At 63.3% G+C, this 27711-nt stretch overlaps 4 protein-coding genes across 7 annotated transcripts in view; 2 read left to right on the forward strand and 2 right to left on the reverse strand.

Moving 5' to 3' along the window:
• LOC121088274 (deleted in malignant brain tumors 1 protein-like) overlaps positions 1–3707 on the reverse strand; it is a 37059-nt gene extending 33352 nt beyond the window's left edge. The window contains exons 1-3 of one of the 4 annotated variants that reach the window (XM_040594108.1): positions 3017–3202; positions 2564–2711; positions 5–337 (exon numbers count right to left, since the gene is read on the reverse strand). In XM_040594108.1, the coding sequence (XP_040450042.1) occupies positions 5–337; positions 2564–2711; positions 3017–3187 (652 nt within the window). In that variant the 5' untranslated portion in view covers positions 3188–3202. Of the gene's footprint in view, positions 1–4; positions 338–2284 lie in introns of all 4 variants that reach the window. The other 3 variants (XM_040594107.1, XM_040594105.1, XM_040594106.1) reach the window with 3 other exon arrangements.
• Positions 3708–5502: 1795 nt separating this feature from the next.
• Positions 5503–14478, reverse strand: LOC121088289 (soluble scavenger receptor cysteine-rich domain-containing protein SSC5D-like). The gene is made up of 8 exons (XM_040594141.1): positions 14328–14478; positions 13367–14137; positions 12430–12512; positions 11981–12131; positions 7729–8058; positions 6764–7093; positions 6226–6345; positions 5503–6111 (listed from the first exon to the last, which is right to left on the reverse strand). The coding sequence occupies exons 2-8, from the start codon at positions 13410–13412 to the stop codon at positions 6059–6061; spliced, it is 1113 nt and encodes a 370-aa protein (XP_040450075.1). The 5' UTR covers positions 13413–14137; positions 14328–14478; the 3' UTR covers positions 5503–6058.
• Positions 14479–15497: 1019 nt separating this feature from the next.
• Positions 15498–22182, forward strand: ZNF628 (zinc finger protein 628). The gene is given in 3 exon segments (XM_040594109.1): positions 15498–15613; positions 16860–18708; positions 18710–22182. Coding segments are annotated over 2 exon segments (5184 nt in total). The 5' UTR covers positions 15498–15613; positions 16860–16869; the 3' UTR covers positions 22055–22182.
• A 3648-nt stretch (positions 22183–25830) lies between these two features.
• LOC121089388 overlaps positions 25831–27711 on the forward strand; it is a 2406-nt gene continuing 525 nt past the window's right edge. Inside the window, exons 1-2 of the mRNA XM_040596591.1 lie at positions 25831–26746; positions 27166–27368. Of these exons, the coding sequence (XP_040452525.1) occupies positions 25894–26746; positions 27166–27368 (1056 nt within the window). The 5' untranslated portion in view covers positions 25831–25893. The remainder of the gene's footprint in view (positions 26747–27165; positions 27369–27711) is intronic.

Genomic DNA, 27711 nt, shown 5'->3' on the forward strand with positions numbered 1-27711 from the left:
CTACCTGAGCACTCCACGCTGGCGTCCTCCACGTGGTGACAATTGTGTTCCCCCCACGGTTTGGCTCGGCACTGGGACAAGTGGCTTTCCTCCCCCGTGCAGTTGACTTCATCCAACCAAATCTGTCCCGTTCCTTCTCCGTAACGAGCTCCCGGAGCCACCGACAGCACCGTCCCGCAGCCCAGCTGCCGGCAGACCACCCGACCCTCCGGGGAGCCCCAACCGTCATCGCAAACTGTCCCCCACGTCCCGTTGTGGAGCACCTCCACCCGCCCGGCGCAGCGGCTGGGGCCACCCACCAGGCGAAGGACCCCCCCTGGGCTCTCGGCAGCCGAACCTGCGAAGGCAGGAGGGGAAAGAAGAGGGGAGGGGGAATATTGAGGAGGGGGGATGAAACATCTCAGGGGTCTGAGGTGGCTCCTACCCCACAAAAAGAGGTTTCGTTGGGGGGGTGGTGACCATCCCACGCATCCCTCAGCATCTCAGATGACCTGGGGCATCTCCAGTCAACCCAACGCCATACCTCCACATCCAACCCCTCAATTTAGATAATAATAATAATAAGAAGAAGAACCATTTTAAATCCAAATTCCACCCCAGAGCCCTTTTCTTGCTCGTTGAACAGGCAGGAAAAGAAAAAAAAAAATAAAGGGTATTTGCACTTATGTGGTTTTTTGTCCAAGCAAAGATGGAGCTTCACCACAGAGGCAGTGCCTCGGGGTCCAGCCGCATGGTGAGGGGGAACACACGTGAGGGGAAGGGTCTTGGGAAGGGGAAGGGTCTTGGCAAGGTGAAGGGTCTTTCTTGGCAAGGTGAAGGGTCTCAGGAAGGCAAAGGGTTTTGGGAAGGCGAAGGGTCACAGGAAGGCAAAGGGTCTTGGCGAGGTGAAGGGTCTTGGCGAGGTGAAGGGTGTTGGTGACGTGAAGGGTCTTGAGAAGGTCAAGGGTCTCAGCAAGGTGAAGGGTCTCAGTGAGGTGAAGGGACTCGGCGAGGTGAGAGGTCTTTCTTGGTGAGGTGAAGGGTCTTGAGAAGGTGAACGATCTTGAGAAGGTGAACGATCTTGGTGAGGTGAAGGGTCTTGGTGAGGTGAAGGGTCTTGGCGAGGTGAAGGGTCTTGGCGAGGTGAAGGGTCTTTCTTGGCAAGGCGAAGCGTCTTGGCAAGGCGAAGGGTCTTGGCGAGGCGAAGGGTCTTGGCGAGGCAAAGTGTCTTGGCAAGGTCAAGGGTCTTGGCAAGGTCAAGGGTCTTGGCAAGGTCAAAGGTCTTTGCAAGTGCAAGACCCATGCCACGAGATGGCCACGGCCCCATCGGTGCGGTTTTGCGCCAACCAAAGGGAGATGGTGGGGAAAGGAGCTGTAATGGGGAGGGTCAGCCATGGAGAGAGCTCAAGAGGGTCATCAGAGAGGTAAAAAAACCCCAAAAATTGTTGAGGGATATGATTGCGTTGTGTCAATCAACGTTTTGACCGCGGATAATGACTCCTGAAGGGCTCAGGCCACTGAGCTGTGCACAGTGCGACCAGCAGCAAGTGAGGCAGCAAGCGGGGCATCAGGCACAGCACTCGGGAGGTTGCCGGGGCCCGAGAGAGGAGGGAACAGGTAAAAAATAAAATCTCAAGTCGGCATCTGGGCAGCTGCAGTGCAGAGCTCAGCTCTTGCGGCCGGGCTGTGCAGCAGGGAGCGGGAAAGAAGCCTCACAAGGAAATCCCTTTGCAAGGAAGCAACTCCCACTGCAAGGACACGGGGCCCTTCGGCAGGAAACCAGCCCCTCTGCAAGGGAACAAGCCCCTTTGCAATGAAGCTCCTTTGCAAGGAAACCCCCTTTGCAACAAAACCCCCTTTACAACGAAACCCCCTTTGCACGAACCTCCCTTTGCACAAAACCCCCTTTGCATGAAACCTCCGATTATGGGGCACAAACCTCCAATAACGGGGCACAAACCTTTAATTACAGGGCACAAACCTCTGATAATGGGGCAAATACCTTCAATTACTTTCAATTACAGGGCACAAACCTCCAATAATGGGGCACAAACCTTTAATTACGGGGCAGAACCGTGCAGCAGCAGCCCCGCCACGCGTGGCTCCGGAGCCAGCCGAGCCCTCGACTTGGTGTCAAACCCCTTTCACCCTCCTCCACACAACCCCCCCAGCCCACCCCCCAACCCCCTCCGTGAACCCCAGCCCCCTCAGCCAGCCCCCAGCCCAAAGCCCCAGCCACACAGCCAGCAGGAGGAGCTGAGGTGGTCCACGGGCTACCAGCAGCCCCAGGGCTAACGCCACTCACCCCAAAGGCACGCCAGTAGGAGGAGGGTCCCCACGTGCTTGAGCCCACCGGGGGGGGGTGGGCTTCTATCCCTGAGGGGGCTGGGTGAGGGACGGGGACTGCCCCGCGTCCCCATATTCCCAACCCGCAAACTGGAGCTCGGAGTGGAACCGTGGAACCGTCCCCGTTGGAAAGATGCCGGTTGATCCCAGCACGTCCCAGTAGCCAACTGGGAGGGCTAACTGGGAGGGCGGCCAGCCCTCCCTCTTCCTCTACCCTGCTCCCCGCTGGGTGTTTCACCTCCTGACCCGCGGCCAGTCTGGTCATCAGCTTGCGAAAGAGCCAGCCATTCCCGGAACATACGGTGCAAACAAAATCCCTTCCAACGTCCGCGTCCCGGCACCGACGTGCCGACCCCTGCGGGTGCCTCGGCTGCCCTGGCGTCTTCCCGCGATAAAAACGTGGCTTTTGATAAACTAAATCAAACCTTTACATTGAAAAGTGGGGAAACAGAAGGGTGTTTTCTTCCTTCGACCATCCGGTTGGGTTTGAAGCGATCGTCCACCACCAGAAAATGGGTTACTCCAGACTGGGAACGGGTTTATTGGTTTATTGCAGAGGCTGGAGCCAATGCTTGGCCACGGGGCGAGGCTGGATGCTCTCCATGATGAGAAAGGGTCTTGCAACCCACCCTGAGATGCTTCCAATGGCTTGATCCCATTTGGAAAATGAAGGGAACCAGTGTTTTCTTACCCTGACGTGGCTGCACTTGGGAGACAGCAAAAATCCTGTTGGGATGCACCACTTGGCGTCCCAATGGCACTTCTGCGGATGATGCTCCGGGTACGTCCCTTGCAAACTGCTCCAAGCATATCCCGAGCTTCCGAGAGGATGGAAGAGCTTCTCGTCCTCCAATCGTTCCATGGCAGCACGCCAAGGAAATGGCTGGAAGCCGGAGCAGCATCACCAGGAAGGATTGAGTTTTGGGAAAAAAAAAAAAAAAAGGGTCGTCAAATTAACGTCACTTGTTTGGGTGAAAGGGAGGGCTCGGGTGGAGGTGGGTGCTGTGCCTTGGAGATGGCACTTGGATGGAGGAAGGATGTGACCCCCGCTACAAACACGGCGGGAGGTCCTGGTCATATCTACACCAAAGTAAGATGGAAAAGCGGAGCGCGAGACGGGAAGAGGACGAGGAAGCCTTGGGCTGAGTTTACTCTGCTCAGCCTGGCAAAACTTGAGAGGGGTCGGAAATTCCTACTACGAGAGCATGGCAAGTAAATTCCTGCCTGTGGGAAGATCAAATGGGAGAAACCCAAATGCCAGAGGGTTTCTGAGCTCGGGGGGAGGACCAACGGGGGGAAAAGATGCGTGCGAACGAAAATTGGAAAAACAAGGTGGGGGGAAACGAGGTTGGAAACGCATCAAAACTCATTTAAAAAAAAAAAAAAAAAAGTGGAGCCACGAGGAAAGGTGACTCCATTTGCACCAAGCAAGGCCAAGGACTTTGTTCCCCTTTTTTGCAACCAAAAACTCCCAACAGCAATGAGATTCCCGATCAACCGGCACGGAAATGCCACCGGCCGTTGGAGCACGACGCGGCCCCAGGCGAGCGTGTTCCCTCTGGGGCCGTTTTCATCATTTGGATGAAAAAATAAAACCACTTTGGAAGCGAGTCCCAGTCCTACATCCCTTGGGAACGCGGGTGTTGTGTCCAAATTCCTTCTTGAGGTGCTGCACCACAGCCCGAGTGCTGGGATCCGGCGGGTGCAGATCCTGCAGGAGCTGTGAGGAGCATCGTGTCACCCCAGCTTGGTGATGAAGACATTCTCCAAAGGGCGCGCACGGATTTTACGGCACAAAACTGGGGCCAGGTTCCCGTTTTCCCAGATTTTGAGGGAATCCAGCCGGAGCCAGAAGGAACCTGGGTCTGTGGTGTGAACTTTGGGACAGGCAAGGCTGGAGGACCAGGTCTTCTGTGGGGGACCAGGTCTTCTGTGGGGACCAGTCTGAGGTGGACCAGGTCTCCTGGGGGGGGGGGGGGGGGCACATCTCCTGAGGGGGGCCAGGTCTTCTGGGGGGGACCAGATCTCCTGGGGAGGACCAGGCTCCTGGGGAGGACCGAGTCTTCTCAGGGGGACAAGGGCTCCTGGTGGGGACCAGGGCCCCTCGGGGGGTGGGGCAGGGCTCCTCAGGGAGGAAGATCTTCTGGGGGCGACCACATCTTCTAGAGAGGACCAGGTCCCCTGGGGAGGACCAGGTCTTCTGAGGTGGACCAGGGCTCCTGGGGGGGACCACGTCTTCTGGAGGGCGACCAGGTCTTCTGGGGGCAACCACATCTTCTGGGGGCGACCAGATCTCCTGGGTAAGACCAGGTCCCCTGGGGAGGACCAGGGCTCCTGGGGAGGATCAGGGCTCCTGAGGAGGACCACCTCTCCTGGGGGGGACCAGGGCTCCTGGGGGGGACGAGGAGGAAGATGAGAAGGCTCAGCTGCCAGATGAGAAACCCTGTAGTCCCAGGAGTGACGGACGGATGGATGTCCGTGGAGGAGCAGCAGGTGATCTTGTGGCCACACATTGACAGGAGACACCTGGCCACGGAGGGGCGAGGTTCTAGAAGGAGGCCAGACCTGAAGGCCATGGAAATACACACTGTGACTTCCATCAGGCCTATCTTCTCCCCGCTGCCTCTTGCGCCACTTCCCTTCCACGCCCTTGTGCAGCGACAACCTCGGTGCAACCTCATCACAACCTGCCCAAGCTGGTGGTCCTTTCCTTCCCTCCCGGTGGAGCTGGGACATTTTTCTGACCATGACCTGGCTTCACCAAAGTGGCGGATGGATCTAGAGCTCCATGGCTTGCTCCACAACAAACGTGACCCTTCCTTGGTGGTGGCCAGGACCATGGATGGGTCTGGAGCTCCATGGCTTGCTCCACCATGAATGTGACCCTTCCTTGGTGGTGACCAGGACCATGGATGGGTCTGGAGCTCCATGGCTTGCTCCACCATGAATGTAAACCTTCCTTGGTGGTGACCAGGACCATGGATGGATCTGGAGCTCCATGGCTTGCTCCACGACAAACATGATGCTTCCTTGGTGGTGACCAGGACCATTTCTGACCCAGCATTGGTCAACTGGAACCTCCCGTCTCTTGATAGTGCTGCTACAACCAAGGGGCTTATTCCTCCACCTCGCCAGGTTACACCATAGCCCCAACTACATATCACGCTGCATTCCTGGTTTTTTGGATTTCAGGATTTTTACTGGTCTTCAAATAAATACAGTGGAGGAGGGGCTTCTCACCGTATCCTAGACAGGCTTTGAAGACCACTCCTCATTTTCCTTCTCATTACCATGCTCCCCGCTTGGTAATCCTCACTTTCCAGGGAGATCTAGGGGAAAAGGTGCGATCCCGTCGGGAATGTGGGGAGGGTGGTGACCTGCAGTGGGTTAATGGGGATTATGGGGGGGGGTGGGGGATTGGGATTAGGGATTAGAGTGGTTGTAGGGGGGGGGGAACAAGAGGGATCTGCTCGGATGGGGTCAGGATGGATCCTCCGCAGAGGGACCGGATGGGGGTCAGTCCGAGAAGACCTGGCTTGGAGGCTGAGGGGCTTCGTGGTGCTGAGTGGGGAGATCCACAGAGGCTCAGCGCAGTGAGTTGGGGGCTCTGGGACATATGGGGTGGAGGTCTTTGCCCTGCTCCAGGGGGCTCCCCCTCTGCTGACCGTCGCAGCCGCTGCTCTGCTCTTCCAGCTCCACAAAACAAGGGCCTTCTGGGGTCTTTGCATCCTGCCTAAGCCTGGGATGCCACACCGGTGTCCTCAGTCTTCTTTGTAAGCATCTTGTCTACAAAACGAAGGCGCAGGATGACGCTGTGACCCCCAGCCCCAGGGTGGGGGGCACCCAGGCCAGCTGGGAGCGCAGCCAGCCCCACCGCATGTACTACGGTCCTGCTCTTACCTAGGGAGCGTCCGGCCCGCCTTCCGTACCTCGCCCACAGGTAGAGAACCAGCAGGACGCCGCAGAGCATCGCCTCGGTGCCAAGCAGGCCCCCCAGCACCGAACAGGATTGCATGAGGTCTGCAGGAAGAGTCAAGCACACGAGGCGGGGTCAGCAGGATGAGCTGCCCCCCTCTCACCCTTCCCTTCTGCTGCACGGTTTGGGGGGGGGGGGGGGGGGGTGCGCCACGTCCTTCCCGAGGCACGGGGCTGAGCCTCGGCAGCAGCAGCGGGAATGACAGCTCCCCCTCTTTTTTGGGGGAGGGGGAGGGGTGGGCAGGTGCACCCACCCCCCCACAGTGGGTTTGTGCAAACAGAGTGGGGGGATGCTCTGGGGTCCAAAGCCACTGAGATGCCTTCACCCTGCTGGTGGCCTTCTCTGCCCACCCACCCCCTCCCAGGAAAAAGGTTTACGGAAACAATTCGGAAATTACGATAAAAATATAAAGACAAAATGTGCGATGTAAACGAGCAGATGACGGCAGACTCCGGCGCTTACCCTTGGGCATCGCGCACACCACGCCGGCCGCCGAGCCCTGCCGGCATGCCCCCGGCCCCATCTCCTTCTGCTGGCACTCCAGGAGCAGCCCCTCAGTCCCCCGGCATCTCAGCCCCTCCAGCAAGGCACGGCCGTCCCCAGGGCTGAACTGGGCTCCGGTGGGCGCCGACTGGGCTGGCCCACAGCCCAGCTGCCTGCAGACCACCTCAGCTTCCAGCAAGCTCCAGCTGCTGCCGCACACCCCGTACCAGGTAGTGTTGGAGAGCACTTCCACCCGCCCCGCGCAGGGACCGAGGCCGTCCCGCACCCGCACCTCCAAGGGGTCCGTGCCTGCCAGACAAACCCAAGGGTTAAGTCCCACCCCAGATGCCACCCGGAGCTTCCAACTTGCTCCCAGGTCGGGTTTTTTTCCCTCTCCCACCCAGCTGAAGGCAAACCACCAGCACCCACCACCAGCTACGAGGCGTGGATTGCCTCACTCCATCCCCTCGCAACTGCCTGACTCCATACGCGTCACTACAGGGCTGGAATCTGCGGGATGGGGCTCACGGGAGACCCCACACCCACCCCCCTGGTGCCACTGGACCTCCTGTGTCTAGGAAGGTGCCTGGATTTTAATATTTTTTTCCCCTGAACAAGGCTTTGCCCATCCAGGGTGAGCTAGAGGGACATAATCGAGATTAAATTAATTCCACTCAGGTGCACAGCTCCTGGTTATGCCAGGGCAGTGGCTTTTTGCTCAACTCCCGAGAAAAGTGGCTGGGGAAAAGCTGGGAACAGCCCAGGGGACAGGGAAAAGCGAGCGGAGGGAGAACCCAGCACAGCCCTGGGATGGGGAGGAGGGAGCAGAGGGAGAACCCAGCAGAACCCTGGGGTAGAACATCAGCTCCAGCACTACCCCAGCCACCCCTGGGTGGCCACCTACCACCCTGGCTCGCCCACCGCGGTCCCCCAGCCGGTGTTACCCAGGCACACCACGCCAGCATCCTCGTTGTGGTGGCAGTTGTGCTCTCCCCAGTTGCTGAACTGGCACTGGGTGAGGGAAGACTCCGTCCCCACGCAGTGAACATCGTCCAGCCAGATGGGATCAGAGCCTGGTCCAAAATGAGCTGAGCCCGGTGCAGACAGCGCTGCCTCACAGCCCAGCTCCTTGCAAACGACGGTGGCATCGTGGAGGTCCCAGCCATCATCGCAGACGGTTCCCCACTTCTCATCATGAAAGACCTCGACTCGTCCCACGCACCGGTTTGAGCCGTTCACCAGCCGCACTCGGTGCTGCTCCGACACGTCCGCACCTGCGAAGGGAGGAAGGGCCACATCCATACCCGACTGTCATCCACAGCACCGCTTGGGCTTCGCAAGGTGCTGAGCCGTCGGAAAATCAGAGCATCCTTCCACGTGCACAGCCTCCAGCCGCCAGGGAAAGCTGCTGCAGCGACGGGGCGGGCTTGGGGTTTGCTCCTTGTGGGGATGGATAGAGGGGTCGCAGCTTGGAGGCTGACAAAGGCTCCTGGAGTCAATGGGGACTGTGGGAGGGTCCTGGGGTCAACAAGGAGTACAGGAGGATCCTGGGGCAACAGTATGGGAAGGTCCTGGGGTCAACAGCAACTATGGGAGGGTCCTGGGGTCAATGGTGACTGTGGGAGGGGTCCTGTGGTCAACAACAACTGTGGGAGTGTCCTGGGGTTAACAGCAACTGTAGGGGGGTCCTGGGGTCAACAGTGACTCTGGGGGGCAGGGGGGTCCTGGGGTCAACAGCGACTCTGGGAGGGTCCTCGGGTCAAGCCTACTCCTCTGGATTTCATTTTTTTTAACCCCGAGGGGGGTAAAGGGACGCGATCGAGCTGACCCCCCCACGCAGGGTACTTATCCCGCCTACCACGGACCTGAGCACACCACACCGGCATCTTCCCGGTGGTCACAGCCATGGGCTTCCCAGAGCCTGGTGTGGCAATCGGGAAAGGGAAGCTTCCATCCCCGTGCAGGTGATGTTGGCCAGCCAGATGCGGCCGGACCCTTGCCCAAAACGAGCCGAATGCGCTGCTGAGACGGCCGTGCTGCAGCCCAGCTGCTGACACACCACCGCCACCTCTGCCAGGCTCCAGCCGGCGTCACACACCGTCCCCCACTGCTGCTGCCGGAGCACGACCACGCGGCCCGAGCAGTGGCCAGAGCCATTCTCCAGGCGCAGCTGCATCGGTGCGTCAGGGACCATGCCCGAGTGTGACACGAGGAGGGACAAGGGGACAATGAGAGAGGGGACGAGGAGACACCACGAGGAGACACCACGAGGAGACCATCAGACCACATCACTCCCAAGGTGCTGCTTCACGCCACTGCAGTGACACCCATGCCCAGGGGAGGGTTTGTGCAAGAGGGGTGGTCCATAAGCCCAGCATATCCACAAAAGTGCCCCCAAACCATCGAGGAATATCAAAAACTTGAGGCTAAACACCTCAGGTGGGGGCAAAACCAGCTGTGCGACCCCAGAGACCACGCACGTTCAACCACGAGCGCAAGAAATCCCTTTTTATAGTCCCCTCAACCCTTCCCACAACTGCAGTGTCGCCCCGTCGAAGGGAGAGACTCTGCAGATCCCTCTTGCCACTGTCCCTTCTTCAGGACCCCCCACCCCCTCCATCTTTGCTACTGGTGGGCTACTGGTCCCTGTAGCACAGCGGGTCGAGACCTGGCTAGGAGCACCGGGACCCACTGCAACGCTTCCCCTCTCCTCGGTGCCCGCGCCAACACCTTTTTCCTTCCTGTTTTCCCCGTTTCTCCTTATTTTCACAAAGCTGCGCTGCTAAAGAGCGGCAAAACCGCTGGAGATGGGACAAGGGGGACAAGGTCCCCCAGCCCAGGATGGATACCCGGAGCAGAGCATCCTCCGCTGAGCTTCTCCTGGTCCACGAGCACGACGTGACCTGCATGCACGACCCTGGCGTCTCCGTTGTGATTGCAGTTGCTGACCCCCCCCCCAAGGTCTGGCCGAGCATTCGGACAAAGCGGCTTTGCTCCCGCTGCACCGCACGTCATCCAACCAAATCGGGCCCGATCCCGGGCCAAAACGAGCCACCCGATGAGCTGCAACCGTCGCCAGGCAACCCAACTGCCAGCCCACCACGGTGGCATGGGAGAAATTCCAGTCATCGTCACAGACAGTTCCCCACTGGTGGTTGTGTTCCACTTCTACCCTTCCCGAACAAGCGTTGACGCTGTTTGCCAGGTGAAGCTGCGCTGGGCCAATGCGCATGGCCACAGGGTGGCTGGGTGATGCTGGGGGGGACACAAGAGGTGAACCAGCAGAAATTCTCCATCCCTCGTCTTTCCAGGACCATTCCGTGCTCTGCTAGACCTTGGGATCTCAGGATAGGGGCAAGACCGCACAGTCCTGGCAACCCAGCATCTTTCCAGCTGTGGCTGGAGCTCCAGAGGTTTCTCCAGAGGAGAAGGAGGAAAAATTCAGGGTTTTTTTCCTGCTGTCCGCGAGGCACCGTACCCTCTTTGCGAGGCGGAGGTGACAGCACCCCTCGTGTCCATTGGGATATGGGATCTTCCAGCGGTTTCACACCTCCATCAGCCACCAAAGCTCTGGATTTTTGGAGCATCGCGGTTTAGGGCCAGAAAAACAGCGTTCTCCAGCTGACGGCAGCTCGCCAGAGGCAAGGACAGGGAAACCATCCCGTCTCTGGTGGGGAGAAGGAATCCAGGTGTCTCCTCCCAGCCATTCCCTTGATCCCAAAGCCACATCTCGCAGCACCTGCCCACAAAACACAACAGGTCCCCAGCCCTGCCTGTGCCCCCGAAACACGGAGGTAAATCGAGGCATGCGTGTCCTGCTCACCACGGAGGCACACAATGCACAAGGAGTCCTTACGCACTCCCCTCCCCAGAGGTGGTTCAGCATCCCAGGAAGGTGCAATTAACACGGATCTTTCCAAATCACTCACTAGGGGTGATCCCTCGTGCGGGACAAAACCACGCTGGGGGCGCGGGTGCTCTGCGCCGCGGTGAGCTCTTGGAAAATTTGGGGTGGGGGGACACAGACACAGACAAACAACACTCCCTGTGAGGGATTTGCTTTGCTGTGTCGTCATCGTCCCCTGCCCCATCGGGGGGATCCCGCTGGGAAGCGACAGGGTCTGCAAGAGGGATATGAAGAGGGTCCGGTGCCGAAAAGCAGCACCGGGAAAAGCTGCGGCACTCACACGGACTTCACGGAGCTGATGGTGGTGGCTTACCTCAAGCTCAAAGACAAATAAAAAATAATCACAAAAAAAATCCACAAAACCCAAATCCAGGAGACAAATCGCTCCACAAAGCCCCTTTTGGAAAAATAATTATCTTTAAAAGGGCTTCAGAGATTTTTTTTTTTTTCTCTTAATATCCTCAATATGCTGCCGGCGGGGCTGCAAACTCCACAGGGCATCGGGTTTGATGGCAACTTGCTCTTGGTGCTTTAATTAGCGATTTGCACAAGGTGATAAGGAGCCTGTGCTGCAAATTAATCAACCTGTAGCACCCAACAATGTCTTACAGAAGGGCGTGATCGGGGCTGAGATCATAGCAACAAAATTAATATGAAAGTATATATGATATAGTACACGTTATATACAGTATATATGATATAGTATATGTTATATACAAAATACATGATATAAAATATGATATAATATGAAGTTTAATCGAGTGCCAGAGTGGCTGAGCTGTGGGTGGATGCTCAGGTTGGTGTCTGGGTAGAGGCTGCAGCATCCCCTGGAGAAGAGGATGCAAAAAGAGAATAATAAAAAGAGAAAAACCCCTCTTGGCATCCTGCTGGTGGCACAATCGCTTCACCTCCCGCCAAACCTGCAGAGCAAACGCTCCTGTTTGCGCTGGGGGGGGGAGGAGAAAGGACCTTGTGCCATTTGTAAACAAAGCGGCCAGCCCTGAAGCAGCGGCCAACGCAAATAAACGATTTCTAGGTTGGACCGACACCGGCTGATGGGACTCCAACCTCTGTTTCCCAACCTCTGTGCAAGGCCAACAGCGCAGAAACCGGGATAATCCCCCGGCTAACGAGGTCTCCTTCCCCATGCACTGCTTTTCCCTGCTTTTTTTAAAGGCTCGGAGGAAGTTTCCCCCCTTCCACCAGCCTAGTGCCCCCTCGTTCCCCTTCATCCCCCACCCCCCTCTTTCCTTCTAGGATGCTCTATCCCTCAAGTGAGCGCTACTCACCACAGAAGCAAACCAGGTAGATGAGGAGCCGTGCTCCTGCGAGGTGGCTGGGCAGGGACAGGAGGTGACATCTGGAAACCCTCATGCTCGTCCCATACGCCTTCGGCTGGGTGAAGGTCCCCGGAGCGAGCGGCAAGCCGAGCTGGGTGTGCTGGGTGGCAAAAAGCAGGATTGTTCCCTCCGTTTCCCAGCGCTCAGCCCTCCCCCCGGCACTGATCCCTCCCTCCTTGCCACCCCCAGGATTTTGCCCTCGGGTTTGAAGAGATTTAAGCCACCCCTGTCCCCACACCCAGCAGCAGGAGGGTTGGGGATCCTCACATAAGGAGCGCTGCACCCACGGGAAATGCCCAGTTTCATCCTGCCAGAATCCAAAAGCCAACCCAGGGTGCTCCAGGGGGCGAGGTGCCTCCTTTCCCTGCCAAAATCAGGGATTTCCAGGAGCTGCGTACATCAGCCAGCACGTTCCGCCCAAAGTCTGTCCCGAAGTCACGTCGCCGAAGCCGTGGCGTGTAGAAAACACAGGGCCTGGATCCTGGGGGTATCACGGAATATGAAAAATAAAGAATAAAAAGGATTAAAAGAATAAAAAATATTCCCCCAGATGAAAAATACGTCCAGAAAACGTGCTGAGGTTCAGCTGCAAAACCACTGAGGGTCTGGGCACCCCCCCGCTGCATCAATTCTCATCTTTAATTGAAAAGAATTTAATTGAAGACAATTAATTGAAGAGAATTTGGGGAATTTCCAGACCAATCTCTGAGGTGGGCAACATCCAGCCCATGGCTAGATACCCAAAGATCCCGAGGGTTCTCGGAGAATCCAGGATTTTCCAGGAACAGGCTTGTCGGCTGTGAGCAGCAGGATGGGGGGCGATGGTGTCCCTGCGGTGGGACACGATGGGATCCCCGGGATGGTGTGCCACAGGATCCTCAGGATGGGGTGCCACAGGATCCTCGGGATCCTTGGGATGGGGCACCACGGGATTCTCGGGATGGGGTGCCATGGGATCCCTGGGATGGGGTGCCACGGGATCCTCGGGATCCTCAGAATGGGGCATCATGGGATCGCCAGGATGGGGTGCAACTGGATCCTTGGGATGGGGTGCGATGGGATCCCTGGGATGGGGTGCAAGGGGATCCTCGGGATGGGGTGCCACGGAGTCCCCAGGATCCTCGGGACGGGGTGCGATGGGATCCCCGGGATGGGGTGCCATGGGATCCTTGGGATGGGGCGCCATGCTAAGGACCCTGCGGCCTTTTCCCTTCTCAGCTCCTGGCCAGGGACTAGAATTTTACTTCTAACTCCTTACTTTTAACTCCAGAGGGCTAAAAGTAGGCTACACGATATTTCTCACTCAATCCCAGAAGTGTTTGAGCCAATCCATACCCTCAGCGGCTCCGGAGACACAGTCAATGCTTCTGACGGCCTCCATCCTCCTGGTGTCGCATGTTCAGCACGTTCCCTCTCACACATCTGCTTTTCAACAAATTATTCACACTTTTGCCTCATTTCTCCACAAATTGGCCAACAGCAGCGAAGGCCACCACCACAAACCGCAGCAAAATTATCCCCAGCTCCCATCCTGCCTTCAAGCGTCTTCTTGACATGACGCAACGTTTTATCAGGGTTTATTTTAGTTTCCATCAGCTGCAGCACGTGGAGATGAGGATTTCAGAGAATTCCTTGGCAGCTGCCTGCTGGAAAAGGGGAATATTCCAAGCCAGCCACAGCGCGCCATGAATTTCCTTGCATTGCATTGTCCAGACGGTTAGTTAGATGGCAAAAAATCATCTTTATTGAAGGCAAGTGGGTTATCCCAGTTGGAAACGCTATCCTGGTGGGAAACGCTACCCCGTGGCTGCCTTGCGGTCTTTAAACTTGCTGCCACCTTCCAGGGAGAGCAAAGAAATGAGTATGTGCCAAAAGCCGAGCGTCATCAACCATTCTGGGAGGCCAGATGGGAGAAACTATCGGGACCTTCGTGTCTGGCTCGGTTTTCCCTGCTGGCTGTAACGGGATTTTTGCCCCCGGGACCAGAACAGAGACCCAAGACTCCGCAGAGGGTTCAGCCCACCAGGGCTGATGCACCCCTCAGCCTCTTCCAAGCGTCTGGAAACTCTCCTCCTCCCTTTCCAATTAATTAGTGGCCTGCTCCACCTAAATTAAGGGAAAGAAGACATCTGAAGGGATAACTGGAGCTGGGGGGAAACCCATCAGCTGAAAAAAGGGATGGAGGAAGCTCAAAGCTTGATTTTTTTTAAGTCTAAACAGCCTGGCGCTGGCAACAACCCGTTTTTTTCCAACACCCCCGCTGCCCCCCATTCCCCACGGCACCACCCCCGGGTACCTGGGCTGCCACGGGCCCTGGGAGCCCGGTGGATCCATGGGGAATCTCTCCCAGGAGCCTCCGGATTTAACTTCTCCCAGGGGGGATCCTCAAGGGGCTCCCTCCCAGGAGATCATGGCCACCGTGACACTCAGGAGACATCAAAATGGATACCCCAGCCCCCTCAGCCCCCCCCAACCCCTCCGAACCCCCCAACCTCCTGCCCCCCTGCTTCCCCCGACCCCCCTCAGCCACCCCAATCCCCCTCAGCACCCCAACCTCCTGCTCCCCCACTTCCCCTCACCCCCCTCAGCCCCCCCAACCCTTCTGAGACCCCCAGGTCCTCCTCCGCCCCCAGCCCCCGAATCTCCACCAGCCCCCCCAACCCCTCCAAGCCCCCCAACCTCCTGCCCCACCTGTTCCCCCAACCCACCTCAGCCTCCCAAACCTTCCGAGACCCCCAGGCCCGCCAGTTCCCCCCCGTCCCCAGCCCTCAAATCCCCCTTAGCCCCCCCAACCCCTCTAAGCCCCCCAACCTCCTACCCCCCAGTTCCCCTGACCTCCCTGAGACTCCCCAACCCCTCAAAGTCCCCAAACTCCTGCCCCACCAGTTCCCCGACCCCCCTCAGCCCCCCAAACTCCTCCAAGCCCCCTAAACTCCTGCCCCACCAGCTCCCCTGACCCCCCCAAGTCTCCCCAACCCTTACAAGACCCCCAGGCCCCCCAGTTCCCTCCCTGTCCCCAGCCCCCAAATCCCCATTAGCTCCCCTAAACCCTCCAAACCCCCCAACCTCCTGCCCCTCCAGCTCCCCCACTGCCCTGAGCCTCCCCAAACCCCCATCAGCTCCCTCACGTCCTTCCCACTCCTCCCAGCCCACCTTCCCCCTAACCCCTCCCAGCCCTCTAGCCCCCCCCCAAATCCCCTGGCTCCGGGGGGCGGACACGCTGGGATACACTCACAGCCGAGCACCCCGCCCCCCTCCCACTGTGCGTCCCCCCACGTGGTAGCGGCGACAACCACCCTGACCTCCCTCCCTCCCAGGTCAAGATGGCGGAGGCGGCTGTGGCGAGAACTCCATTTCCCAGCAGCCCCCGCGCGGGCCGGGGCCGGGGTCGGGCCACTGGTTGCGCACGGCACGGCGGGGGAGGCGTGGCTCGGCGCGCGGCGCGGCCCAGTCGTTGCGCGGCGGCGGGGGCGGGCGGGCGTGAGGCGGTGGGAGGCCGAAGCGGGGCCCGGCCCTGCCCGGCCCTGCCCTGCCCGGCCCTGCCCCGCCGCGGCGAGGCCTCCCCGGTGCCGCTACGGGCAGGTAAAGCGGGTACCGGCGGGGGTGTTGGAGGGAGGGCGGTGGCAGGGCCTGCGCGGGGAGGGCGGGGCCTGGAGGGGCCTATGGGGAGGGGGCCGGGGCCTGAGCGGGAGCGAGGCAGGAGGGGGCGGGGCCTCGAGGGGGGTGTTTGGGTGGTGGGGGCGTGGCCTGGAGGGGAATGCTAGCTGGTTGGGGCGTGGTCTAGAGGGGGCGTGGTCTGGGGCACTGGCTCGTGGGGGCGGGACTTAGAGGAGTGATAGCTGATTGGGGCATGGTGGGGGGCACTGGCTGTGGGGGCGTGGCCTAGAGTGAATACTAGGGGATTGGGGTGTGGTCTGGAGGGGGCAGGGCCTAGAGGTAGGCATTTGGGTGATGGGGTGGGGCCTAGAGATGGGGCGTGGTCTGGAGGGGGCATTTGGCTGGAGGGGGCGTGGCCTGCAGGGGAATGCTAGTTTATTGGGGTGTAGTCTAGAGGAGATGTGGCCTACAGGGGACACTGGCTGGTGGGTGACCTGAAGGGATTTCTGGGGGGGGGGTTGTGGCCTGGAGGAGGCATGGCCTGGAGGGGGGCGTTGGTCAATAGAGGTGTGTTCTGGAGTGGGCGTGGCTTCAGTGGGGTGTGGCCTAGAAGGAAACACTGGCTGATGGGGTGTGGCCTGGAGGGGCCACAGCCTAGCTGTGGGGGCGTGGCCTAGAAGGGACACTGGCTGATAAGGGGTGGCCTGGAGGGTGCATGGCCTTGGGGGGTGTGGCCTAGAAGGGACACTGGCTAATGTGGGGGGTGGCCTGGATGGGGTGTGGCCTAAGGATGGGGGTGTGGCCTAGAGGGGCCACAGGGTGATGGAGCGGCCTAGAAGGGCCACTGGCTGGTGTGGGTGGCCCAGGGGGGGCATGGCCTAGGGATGGGGGTGTGGCCTAGAAAGGCCACTGGCTGGGGGGGGGCCTGGAGGGAGTGTGGCCTAGAAGGAAACCCTGGCTGATGTGGAGGTGGCCTGGAGGGGGCGTGGCCTATGAGTGGGGACATGGCCTAGAAGGGCACACTGGTATGGGGGTGTGGCCTGGAGGGGAACACCGGCCTGGGGAGGCATGGCCTTCCCCAGGGAGGCCACACCCCCACAGTGGCCGCACCCCCTCCTTCACCCTCAGCCCTTCCACAGGGCCACAAGTCCCCTCTGAATGGGGGGTGCGGGGTGGGGGGAGTGTCTCACCCCGCCCATCCCTCTCCCATCTTTTTCCCCCACCTCCCCAGGGCCATCAGCATGGCGGGAGCAACGCCCCCAACGCCCCCATCCGTCTCCCGCACCGGGGCTCCAGATCAGCCCTACGCCTGCCGGGAATGCGGGAAGGCGTTCCGCTGGTCCTCCCGCCTGGCTCACCACCAACGCAGCCACACGGGCGAACGCCCCTACAAATGCCCCGAGTGCCCCAAAGCCTTCAAGGGCTCCTCCGCCCTCCTCTACCACCAGCGAGGCCACACGGGTGAGCGCCCCTACGCCTGCCCCCAATGCGGCAAAGCCTTCAAACGCTCCTCCCTGCTCCAGACCCACCAGCGCGTCCACACGGGGCTCCGCGCCTTCGAGTGCGCCCAGTGCGGCCTCACCTTCAAGTGGGCGTCCCACTACCAGTACCACCTGCGGCAACACACCGGCGAGCGTCCCTACCGCTGCCCCGCATGCCCCAAAGCCTTCAAGAACTCTTCCAGCCTCCGCCGGCACCGGCACACCCACACGGGCGAGCGCCCGCACGCCTGCCCCATCTGCGGCAAGGCCTTCGCCCAAGCAACCAACCTGCGGCAGCACCAGCGGGTGCACACGGGCGAGCGCCCCTACGCCTGCCCCCAGTGCGGCAAGACCTTCACCCACTCCTCCAACCTCCTCCTGCACCGCCGCACCCACGCGGCCACCCGGCCCCACCAGTGCCCCAGCTGCGCCAAAGCCTTTGTCTCTGACGCCTGCCTCCAGAAGCACCTGCAGAGCCACGCTGCCATGCCCCCGCTCCTCCCAGCGCCCACCACGACGCCGGACACCCTCTGGAGATGCTCCGCTTGCCCCTCCAGCACCACCAGCGAGGAGGAGCTGCTGGGCCACCAAGACGGCCACTCGGGGACCCCCCCGGCCGCCCCCCACCATTGCCCTACCTGCGGCAAGACCTTCAAGAACAGCTCAGGGTTGGCGCGGCACCGGCACGGCCACGCTGCCGAGCGCCCCTTCAAGTGCACCCTCTGCCCCAAAACCTTCACCCAGTTGGCTGGGCTCTTGGCTCACCAACGCAGCCACCCCACCGCCGGCCCACCCTGTGTGTCCCTCGAAGCTCCTAATCCCCCCGTGGCCGTCCCGGAGCACCCACGGGTGCCCCCCGAGGTTCCTCATCCCCCCGTGGCACCTCAGTCTGCCACCCCGGAGCGTCCTTACCAATGCACCGAGTGCGGCAAAGCCTTCAAAGGCTCCTCGGGGTTGCGGTACCACATGCGGGACCACACGGGTGAGCGCCCCTATGCGTGCCGCGAGTGCGGCAAGGCCTTCAAACGCTCCTCGCTGCTCCAGACCCACCAGCGCGTCCACACGGGGCTCCGCGCCTTCGAGTGCGCCCAGTGTGGCCTCACCTTCAAGTGGGCGTCCCACTACCAGTACCACCTGCGGCAACACACCGACGAGCGTCCCTACCGCTGCCCTGACTGCCCCAAAGCCTTCAAGAACACCTCCAGCCTCCGCCGGCACCGCCAGCTGCACACGGGCGAGCGCCCGCACGCCTGCCCCGTCTGCGGCAAGGCCTTCGCCCAAACCTCCAACCTGCGGCAGCACCAGCGGGTGCACACGGGCGAGCGCCCCTACGCCTGCCCCCAGTGCGGCAAGGCCTTCACCCACTCCTCCAACCTCCAGCTCCACCGCCGCACCCACTCGGCCGCCCGCCCGTATCGCTGCCCCCTCTGCCCCAAAGCCTTCGTCATGGCCTCCTACCTCCAGCGCCACCTCCGCACCCACGCCCCCGGCCCCCGCGGCCCCCGCCGACGCCCCCCAACGCCCCCCAACGAGGCGCAGACCTTCCTGCTGGTGCAGACCCCCCAAGGGCTGCAGCTCATCCCCAGCCCCCCCCCCAGCGCCACCACCGCCACCACCGCGGAAGCTCCTCCTGCTGCCCACCCCTCCCGCTGAGCCCCCTGCCTTCACCCTGCTGCCCGCCGAGGGTCCCCCGGCGTGGGGGGGGAAGGGTCCCCAAGCGGTGGGACCCCCCGGTGGTGGCCAGAGCATCCTGTTGGTACCTGGCATGGGGCAGGGGCTGCCCAGCATCCAGCTCCAGGCAGTGGCAGGGGCACCGGCGGGGACCAGCGTCATTGTGCTGAGGGGTGGCATCAGTGGTGGTGGTCCCCCCCGCGGGCCGCAGCCCCCCGAGGTCACCGGCGTCCAGCTGCAGGCCACCGAGGTGACCAACGTCCAGCTCCAAGCCCTGCCCCAACCCTTGGAGGTCACCAACATCCAGCTGCAGGCCGCTGAGATGACCAATGTCCAGCTGCAGGCCACCGAGGTGACAAGCGTCCAGCTCCAAGCCCTGCCACCACCCTTGGATGTCACCAATGTCCAGCTCCAGGCCACCGAGGTGACCAATGTCCAGCTCCAAGCACTGCCACCACCCTCCAAGGTGACCAACATCCAGCTTCAGGCCACCGAGGTGCCCCATGTCCACCTCCAGGCCACCAAGGTGCCCAACGTCCACCTCCAGGCCACCGAAGTGACAAGCGTCCAGCTCCAAGCCTTGCCCCAACCCTCAGATGTCACCAACATCCACCTCCAGGCCACCGAGGTGACCAGTGTCCAGCTCCAAGCCCTGCCGCCACCCTCCAAGGTGACCAACATCCAGCTCCAGGCCAGTGAGGTGACCAATGTCCAGCTCCAAGCCCTGTCACCACCCTTGGATGTCACCAACGTCCATCTCCAGGCCACCAAGGTGCCCCATGTCCACCTTCAGGCCACTGAGGTGCCCAGTGTCCACCTCCAGGCCACCGAGGTGACCAACGTCCAGCTCCAAGCGCTGCCACCACCCTTGGATGTCACCAGCGTCCAGCTCCAAGCCGGTGAGGTGACCAATGTCCAGCTCCAAGCCCTGCCCCAACCCTTGGACGTCACCAACATCCAGCTCCGAGCCCTGCCACAACCCTCTGAGGTCACCAACATCCAGCTCCAGGCCACCGAGGTGACCAATGTCCAGCTCCAAGCCCTGCCACCACCCTCCAAGGTGACCAACATCCAGCTCCAAGCCCTGCCACAACCCTTGGATGTCACCAGCGTCCACCTCCAGGCCACCGAGGTGACAAATGTCCAGCTCCAAGCCCTGCCACAGCCATCAGAGGTGCCCAGCGTCCATCTCCAGGCCACTGAGGTGTCCAGCGTCCACCTCCAGCCTACTGAGATGCCCAATGTCCACCTCCAGGCCACTGAGGTGACAAATGTCCAGCTCCAAGCCCTGCCACAGCCATCAGAGGTGCCCAGCATCCATCTCCAGGCCACCGAGGTGTCCAACATCCAGCTGCAGACCACAGAGGTCTCCAATGTCCCTCTCCAAACCACAGAGGTTCCTGATGTCCGTCTGGAGGCTGCAGAGGTGCCCCATGTCCATCTGGAGGCCACGGAGGTGCCCGATGTCCATCTGGAGGTCACAGAGGTGCCCAACATCCATCTTGAGGCCACGGAGGTGCCCAGTGTCCATCTGGAGACCACGGAGGTGCCCAGTGTCCATCTGGAAGCCACGGAGGTGCCCAACATCCAGCTCCAGGCCATGGAGGTGGCCACCATCCAGCTGCAGACCACAGAGGTGCCCAGCGTCCATCTCGAAACCACTGAGGTGCCCAACGTCCATCTTGAAGCCACAGAGATGCCCAACATCCATCTCCAAACCACGAAGGTGGCCAATGTCCACCTCCAGGCCACCGAGGTGACGGACATCCATCACCAAACTGTAGAGGTGCCCAGTGTCCATCTTGAGGAGGCAGAGGTGACAACTGTCCAGCTGCAAGCCACTGAGGTGCCCAACATCCATCCCCAGACCATAGAGGTGACAAATGTCCACCTCCAGACTGCTGAGGTGCCCAGTGTGTGTCACCAAACCACCGAGGTGCCCAGCATCCATCTCCAAGTCACTGAGTTGCCCAGCATCCATCTCCAGACCACAGAGGTGACCGACATCCATCTCCAAGACACTGAGATACCCAGTGTCCATCACCAGATGATGGAGGTGCCCAACATCCATCTCAAGATCACGGAGGTGCCCAACGATGCGAAGATGATGGAGGTGCCCAGTGACCATCTCCAGGCCACTGAAGTGCCCAGCACCTGTCACAAAATGATGGAGGTGCCCAACGTCCAACTCGGGGCCATGGAGGAGGTGCCCAATGTCCAGCTCAAGGCCATGGAAAAGGTGCCCAACATCCAACTCCAGCCCATGGAGGTGCCCAACACCCAACTCAAGCCCATGGAAGAGGTGCCCAACATCCAGCTTAAGACCGCGGAGGTGCCCAGTGTCCAACTTCAGACCGTGGAGGTGCCCAACATCCAAGAAAAGACCATGGAGGTGCCCAATGTCCAACTCAAGACTGTAGTAGAGGTGCCCAACATCCAAGTAAAGACCATGGAGGTGCCCAACGTCCAACTCGAGCCCATGGAGGAGATGCCCAACACCCAACTCAAGACCATGGAGGTGCCCAACACCCAACCGAAGCCCATGGAGGAGGTGCCCGACACTCAACTCAAGCCCACGGAGGTGCCCAACGTTCAACTCAAGGCCATGGAAGAGATGCCCAACGTTCAACTCAAGGCCATGGAAGAGATGCCCAATGTCCAACTTAAGCCCGTGGAGGTGCCCAATGTCCAACTCAAGCCCGTGGAAGAGGTGCCCAACGTCCAACTCAAGACCATGGAGGTGCCCAACGTACAGCTGAAGCCCACGGAGGTGCCCAGTGTCCACCTCCAGGCTGCAGAGGTCCCCGATGTCCAGCCGCAGCCCCCCGAGGTGCTCCTGGCGGGGGGGGAGCCGTCCCCCTCCCCCCCCCCCCCGGCTGGCAGTGGTGGGGTCCACCGGGGGGGCTGCCCCCTGTGCTGCTGCTGCGGGGGACAGGTGGGGGTCCTGCCCGCCTCTGCCTGCAGGCGCTGGCTCAGCTGCCCTCCCCCGGCTCCCCCCGCCTCCTCCTGGTGCGGGGGGAGCCGGGGGGGGGCACTGCTGGGGGGCAGCCCCCTACCCCAGCCCGGGGCGGGGCTGGGGGTGGGAGCGGTGGTGGTGGGACAGGGACAGGACCCCCCGCCCCCGAGCTGCCCAGTGTCCCCCTGGTTCACACCTTCTGAGGGGGGACCCCCGGACCCCACCCCCGCGGAGCCAGAGCTGGGGGAGGGGGGCAGGGGTCCCACTTTGGGGGGGTGGGGCCGGACCCCCAGGAGCCCCCCCCCGGGACCCCCATGATGCCCCAGGGGCCCCTCCCCCAAGAACGACCCCAGGCTGCTCCACTACACCCCCCATGAGCCCCCGCGGTGGGGGGCGGGGCCAGGGGCCGTGGGCGTGGTCAATAAACGGTGCCGCCCCCTCTTGCACCATGTGGCTCTTCCTTGGGGGGTGCCATCGATGAGGGAGGGGGTGTTGCTAGGGGCGGGGCTGGGGTAGGGGCGGGGCTAGGGGGAGCGTTCCCACTGTTGGTCTGTTGCTAGTGAGGGGCGTGGCTGTAGGCCTATTGCTAGGGAGGGGCGGGGCTAGGGGTGGGGTGGGGCTATAGGCCCATTGCTAGGGAGGGGCAGAGCGACAGGTCCATTGCCAGTGAGAGGTGTGGCTGGGGCAGGGCTGCTGCTATAGGCCCGTTGCTAGTGAGGGGCGGGCCTAGGTGGGGGCTGCCGCTATTGGCCCGTTGCTAGTGAGGGGCGTGGTGTGATTAGGGGCGTCTCCATAGGTGGAGGGGGAGGGGTTACTGGGAGGGCAGGGTAGTTACTGGGAGCACTGGGGTGGGGGACTGGGGGAAGGGGGCTGTGCATGGGGCTGTGGGGGAGGGCCCTGGCCCTCCTCCTCCCAGTATGGCTCCACTGGCTCCCAGTATGGCTCCAGTATCCCCATCGGTGTGGCCCTGGGACTTCCTCAGTATGGCCCCAGTATCTCCCCTAGTATGGCCCCACTGACACCCAGTATGGCCCCAGGATAGCCCCACTGACTCCCAGTATGGCCTCGGTATGACCCCGCTGACTCCCAGTATGCCCCAGTATGGCCCAAGCAGCTCCCAGGGTGCCCCCCAGCAGCCCCCAGTGACCTCAGCAGCTCCCAGTGACCCCAGCAGCCCCTGGTGACCCCCAGTGACCCCAGCAGCTCCCAGTGACCCCCAACAGCTCCCAGTGCCCCCCCTGGGGCACCCCCTGAGACCCCACTGCCCCCCAGGCTGGGGGGGGGGGGGGGGGGAGCACTGGGGTATGTGCTGGGCAGACTGGGCCCATACTGGTCAGACTGGTGTGCCCCCCCCCCCCCGCGGTGCCCCATGGGTGCTGGGTGCTGAGCCAGGCACTGGGTGCTGAGCCGGGGGTGGTGCTGAGCGCCGGGTGCTGGGTGCTGAGCCAGGCCCCCCCCCCCCCCCCCCCCCCGCCCCATGACCTCTCGACCTCGTTATGAAACAGCTCGTTAGTGCTAATCCTGCCGCCACCTGTCCTGCGCTCAGCACCTGGCGCTCAGTGCTCAGCGCCCAGCACTCGGCACCCAGCCCCGGGCGCTCAGCACCCTGACCCCAGCACCCCGCGCTCAGCACCCTGACCCCAGCCCTGGCACCCAGCCCACCCCGGGGGCGGGGAGGGGGGGGTGGGGTGCTGGGGGGCAAATACGGGGGAAGCAGGGTGGGCAGCAGGGGGGGGGAGGGGCAGTGATGCAGCAGCTCGTGGGTGTGCACCCCACGCTGTGCCCCCCCCCGCGGGCACGAGGCCAGGGACAAGCTGGTGCCACCTGGCCCCGCCACCCCACCCCCAACCCCCCCCCCCCCCCCCGGCTATTTCGGTGCCCCCGCAGCTGTCGGTCTCCCCTCCCCCACACCTCGGCCACCACGCTCCCAGGCCTGTGGCCAGCAACAGGGGGGCCCCCCCCCACCCCCCGGGGGGGGCACAGGGCCGTACCCCTGGCCACGGGGGGGGGGGGGGGGAGCAGGTGGGGTGGGGGAGGGGGGAGCAGGTGGGATGGGGAGGGGGGAACAGGTGGGATAGGGGGGAGTTGGGGGGGGTGAGCAGGTGGGATGGGGGAGGGGGGAACAGGTGGGACAGGGGGGGAGCGGGGGGGGGGACGCGGGGGGGGAGGTGCCGTGGGAAACTGGGGGGGGGGGGAAGCGGGAACTGTGAAGTGGGAGGGGGATGAGAGGGGGAGGGGGACCTGCAGACCCCCCTGTGCCCATGGACCCCCTCCTGGGGTTAGTGGCATCCCCCCGGGTGTGTTGTGAGCAACGTGACTGGGCTGTGTCGCGACATGACCCTTGCCCGCCCTGCCCTCGCTGCCCTCCTTGGCCTCTCTGCCCTCGCTGCCCACCCTGCCCCTGCTGCCCACCTTGCCCGTCTTGCCCACCCTGCCCTTCTTGTCTGCCCTGCCCTCACTGCCTGCCCTTCCTGCCTTGCCCACCCTGCCCTCGCCGCCCACCCTGCCCTTCTTGCCCTCGCTGCCCTCGCTGCCCACCCTGCCCTCGCTGCCCTCGCTGCCCTCACTGCCCTCGCTGCCCTCGCTGCCCTCGCTGCCCACCCTGCCCTCCCTGCCCTCCCTGCCCTCGCTGCCCTCGCTGCCCACCCTGCCCTCCCTGCCCTCCCTGCCCTCGCTGCCCACCCTGCCCTCGCTGCCCTTGCTGCCCACCCTGCCCTCCCTGCCCTCCCTGCCCTCACTGCCCTCCCTGCCCTCCCTGCCCTCGCTGCCCTCGCTGCCCACCCTGCCCTCGCTGCCCTCGCTGCCCTCGCTGCCCACCCTGCCCTCGCTGCCCTCGCTGCCCTCGCTGCCCACCCTGCCCTCACTGCCCTCCCTGCCCTCGCTGCCCACCCTGCCCTCGCTGCCCTCGCTGCCCACCCTGCCCTCGCTGCCCTCGCTGCCCTCGCTGCCCTCCCTGCCCTCGCTGCCCACCCTGCCCTCCCTGCCCTCCCTGCCCTCGCTGCCCACCCTGCCCTCGCTGCCCTCGCTGCCCTCGCTGCCCTCGCTGCCCACCCTGCCCTCGCTGCCCTCGCTGCCCTCGCTGCCCACCCTGCCCTCGCTGCCCACCCTGCCCTCGCTGCCCTCCCTGCCCACTCTGCCCACCCTGCCCTCGCTGCCCACCCTGCCCTCGCTGCCCTCCCTGCCCACTCTGCCCACCCTGCCCTCGCTGCCCTCGCTGCCCTCGCTGCCCACCCTGCCCTCGCTGCCCTCGCTGCCCTCGCTGCCCTCCCTGCCCTCGCTGCCCTCCCTGCCCTCGCTGCCCACCCTGCCCTCCCTGCCCTCCCTGCCCTCCCTGCCCTCGCTGCCCTCGCTGCCCACCCTGCCCTCGCTGCCCACCCTGCCCTCGCTGCCCTCCCTGCCCACTCTGCCCACCCTGCCCTCGCTGCCCTCGCTGCCCTCGCTGCCCACCCTGCCCTCGCTGCCCACCCTGCCCTCGCTGCCCTCCCTGCCCACCCTGCCCTCGCTGCCCTCGCTGCCCACCCTGCCCTCGCTGCCCTCCCTGCCCTCTCTCCTGCCCATCTTTGGCCCTCACACCCGCCGGGAGCGCGGCGGAGATTATCGCGGCCGCTGCCCTCGGGAAAATCTGAGTCACAGCTGGGGGGGGGGGCTGGAGGGGCCGGGGGGGGGCAAGGGGGGGGCGGGGGGGGGTCAGGGGCACCAGCCGTGCCCCACCAGCACCCAGACCCTGCTGGGACCCCAGCGGGGGACGCAGGTGAGGCCTGTGCTGACCCCCATCCCCCCTCGCTGAGGGGCCCTTGCTTCAGCCCCATGGCAGAATGGGGGAGGGGGGGGGTGTCCCCCACACCGGGGGGGGGATGGGTAGCAGTGAGCTTGTGGGGGTTGGGCCAGGGGAGGGGGGGGATGGAGGGAGGGTCCAGGGGGCGGTGTTGAGGGGGGGGAGGGGGAGGGGGAAGCCCTGGACCCCCAGAAAAGGGGAGGGGGGAGCCCTGGCCCCCTGACCCCCTGCAGTGGGGGATCGGGAGGGGGGAGTCCTGGACCCCCAGAAATAGGGGATGTGGGGAGGGGGCTGGGCTGGGATGCATTGGGCTGGGACAGACTGGGTTGAACTGGGACAGACTGGGGGGTGCTGGGCTGTACTGGGGTGCACTTGGATACACATGGGGGGGAGGGGAGCTGTACTAGGGGGCATTGGGCTGTACTGGGGGGACTGGGCTGCCCTGTGCTGTACTGGGGGGCACTGGGCTGCAATGGGCTGCCCTGAGCTGTACTGGGGGGCACTGAGCTGTGCTGTGCTGACCCGTACTGACTCTGAGTGGCACTGGGCTGTACTGGGGGGCACTGGGCTGGCCTGTGCTGACCCGTGTCGGCCAGGGAGGGGCTGGGCTGCCCTACACTGTACTGGGCTGGTTTGGGCTGTGCTGGGGGGCACTCACTGTACTGGACGGCACTGGGCTGACCTGGGCTGGCGGGGGGGCGGCGTGTCTGGGCTGTACTGGAGGGCACTGGGCTGCCCTGAAAGGGGGGGCTGGGCTGTACTGGGGTGCACTGGGCTGGCCTGTGCCAACCCGTGCTGGCCCGGGGGGGCCTGGGCTGTACTGGGGTGCACTGGGCTGGCCTGTGCCGACCCGTGCTGGCCCGGGGGGGGCCTGGGCTGTACTGGGCAGCACTGGGCTGCCCTGGGCTATACTGGGGGGCAATGGGCTGTACTGGGCTGCCCTGTGCTGACCCATACTGGCCCTGGGTGGCACTGGGCTGTACTGGGGGGCACTAGGCTGCCCTTAGCTGATCTGTGCCGGCCGGGGGGGGGGGGGGGGGGGATGGGGGGGGGGGCAGGGCCCATGTCAGAGTCCAGCGAGGATGAGGAGGGTCCCGAGGAACGGCTGGAGCAGCTGATGGCACAGGCGGGGCGGGAGCTGCCATGCTGGGAGCTGGAGCAGCACTTCGCCATACTGGGAGAACTGGGCAGGGGCAGCTACGGGCGCGTGGTGCTGGCCCAGCCCCGGGATGGGGGTAGGGGGGGCGTGGGGGGGTGGGTTGGATGGGGGTGGGGATGGGGAGGGGGATTCAGGGGTGGGGGGTTGAGGGGAGCGGGAAGGGGGGCTGAGAGGGAAGTGGGGAGGGGGGTGGGGGGGTGAGGAGGGGGATGCAGGGGGGGGAGGGGTGCGGGGGGTGGGAGGGGGGGTGCATGGGGGAGGGAGTATGAGGGAGGGGAAGGGATGGGATGGAATGATGGGGGGCTGGGGGGCTGGATGGAGGGGCTAAAAGCGGGGGGGGGGCTGGATGGGGGGACAGACGGGGGACTGGGGGGGTTCATGGGGGTTCTGGGGGGGCTAAAGGAGGGGGGGGGCTGGATTGGGGGGCTGGATGGGGCGGATGTGGGGGCGCTTCCCCCCCTCCCCCAGCCTTCCCCAGCCCCTCCCCCCCCCCAGGCCCCTCGGTGGTGCTGAAGCTGGTGCCGAAGGAGCGCACGGGGCGGGGGGCTTTCCTGCGCGAGCTCTGCCTCACGCGCTGCCTCTCCCACCACCCCTGCTGCCTGCGCGCGCTGCCCCCCGCCTTCGAGACCCCCACCCACTTCGCCTTCGGACAGGAGCGGGCCCCCGCCGGGGACCTCTGCGGGCTGCTCAGCCCCGGGGTGCGGGAGGGGGAGGGGGGGCACTTGGGGGGAGTCACCCATGGGGTGGGGTGGGGAACTGGGGGGGGATGGGGGGCACCCAGGGGAGGTGGGGGCAAGTAGGGGCACCCATGGGGGGGGGGGGGGCACTGGTGGGGGGGTGACCCATGGGGCAGGGGGGGACACTGGGGGGGGGGGAGGGGAGCACTGGGGGGGGGCACCCAGGGGAGTGGGGCACCATGGGGGAAGCAGGGGGGGAAGGGGGGGCACCGGGGGGCAAGTGGGGCACTGGGCAGGGGAGGGGGGCACTCAGGGGGTGGGGGGGTGGAGGGGGGGCACTGGTGGGGGGTCACCCATGGGGTAG

The sequence above is a fragment of the Falco naumanni genome, chromosome 5, assembly GCF_017639655.2.
Source record: "Falco naumanni isolate bFalNau1 chromosome 5, bFalNau1.pat, whole genome shotgun sequence".
Classification (NCBI taxonomy): domain Eukaryota; kingdom Metazoa; phylum Chordata; class Aves; order Falconiformes; family Falconidae; genus Falco; species Falco naumanni.

What these genes read in the sequence shown, in the direction of transcription:
- LOC121088289 (XM_040594141.1), bottom strand. Translation starts at nt 13,412, where the DNA reads ATGGAGGCCGTCAGAAGCATTGACTGTGTCTCCGGAGCCGCTGAGG. An exon ending in TGCTGGCGTGGTGTGCCTGG is followed by an intron (nt 7,094 to 7,728) that starts GTAACACCGGCT and finishes TTTGTCTGGCAG; the next exon opens with GCACGGACCCCTTGGAGGTG. An exon ending in GGTGTGCGCGATGCCCAAGG is followed by an intron (nt 6,346 to 6,763) that starts GTAAGCGCCGGA and finishes CTCTTCCTGCAG; the next exon opens with ACCTCATGCAATCCTGTTCG.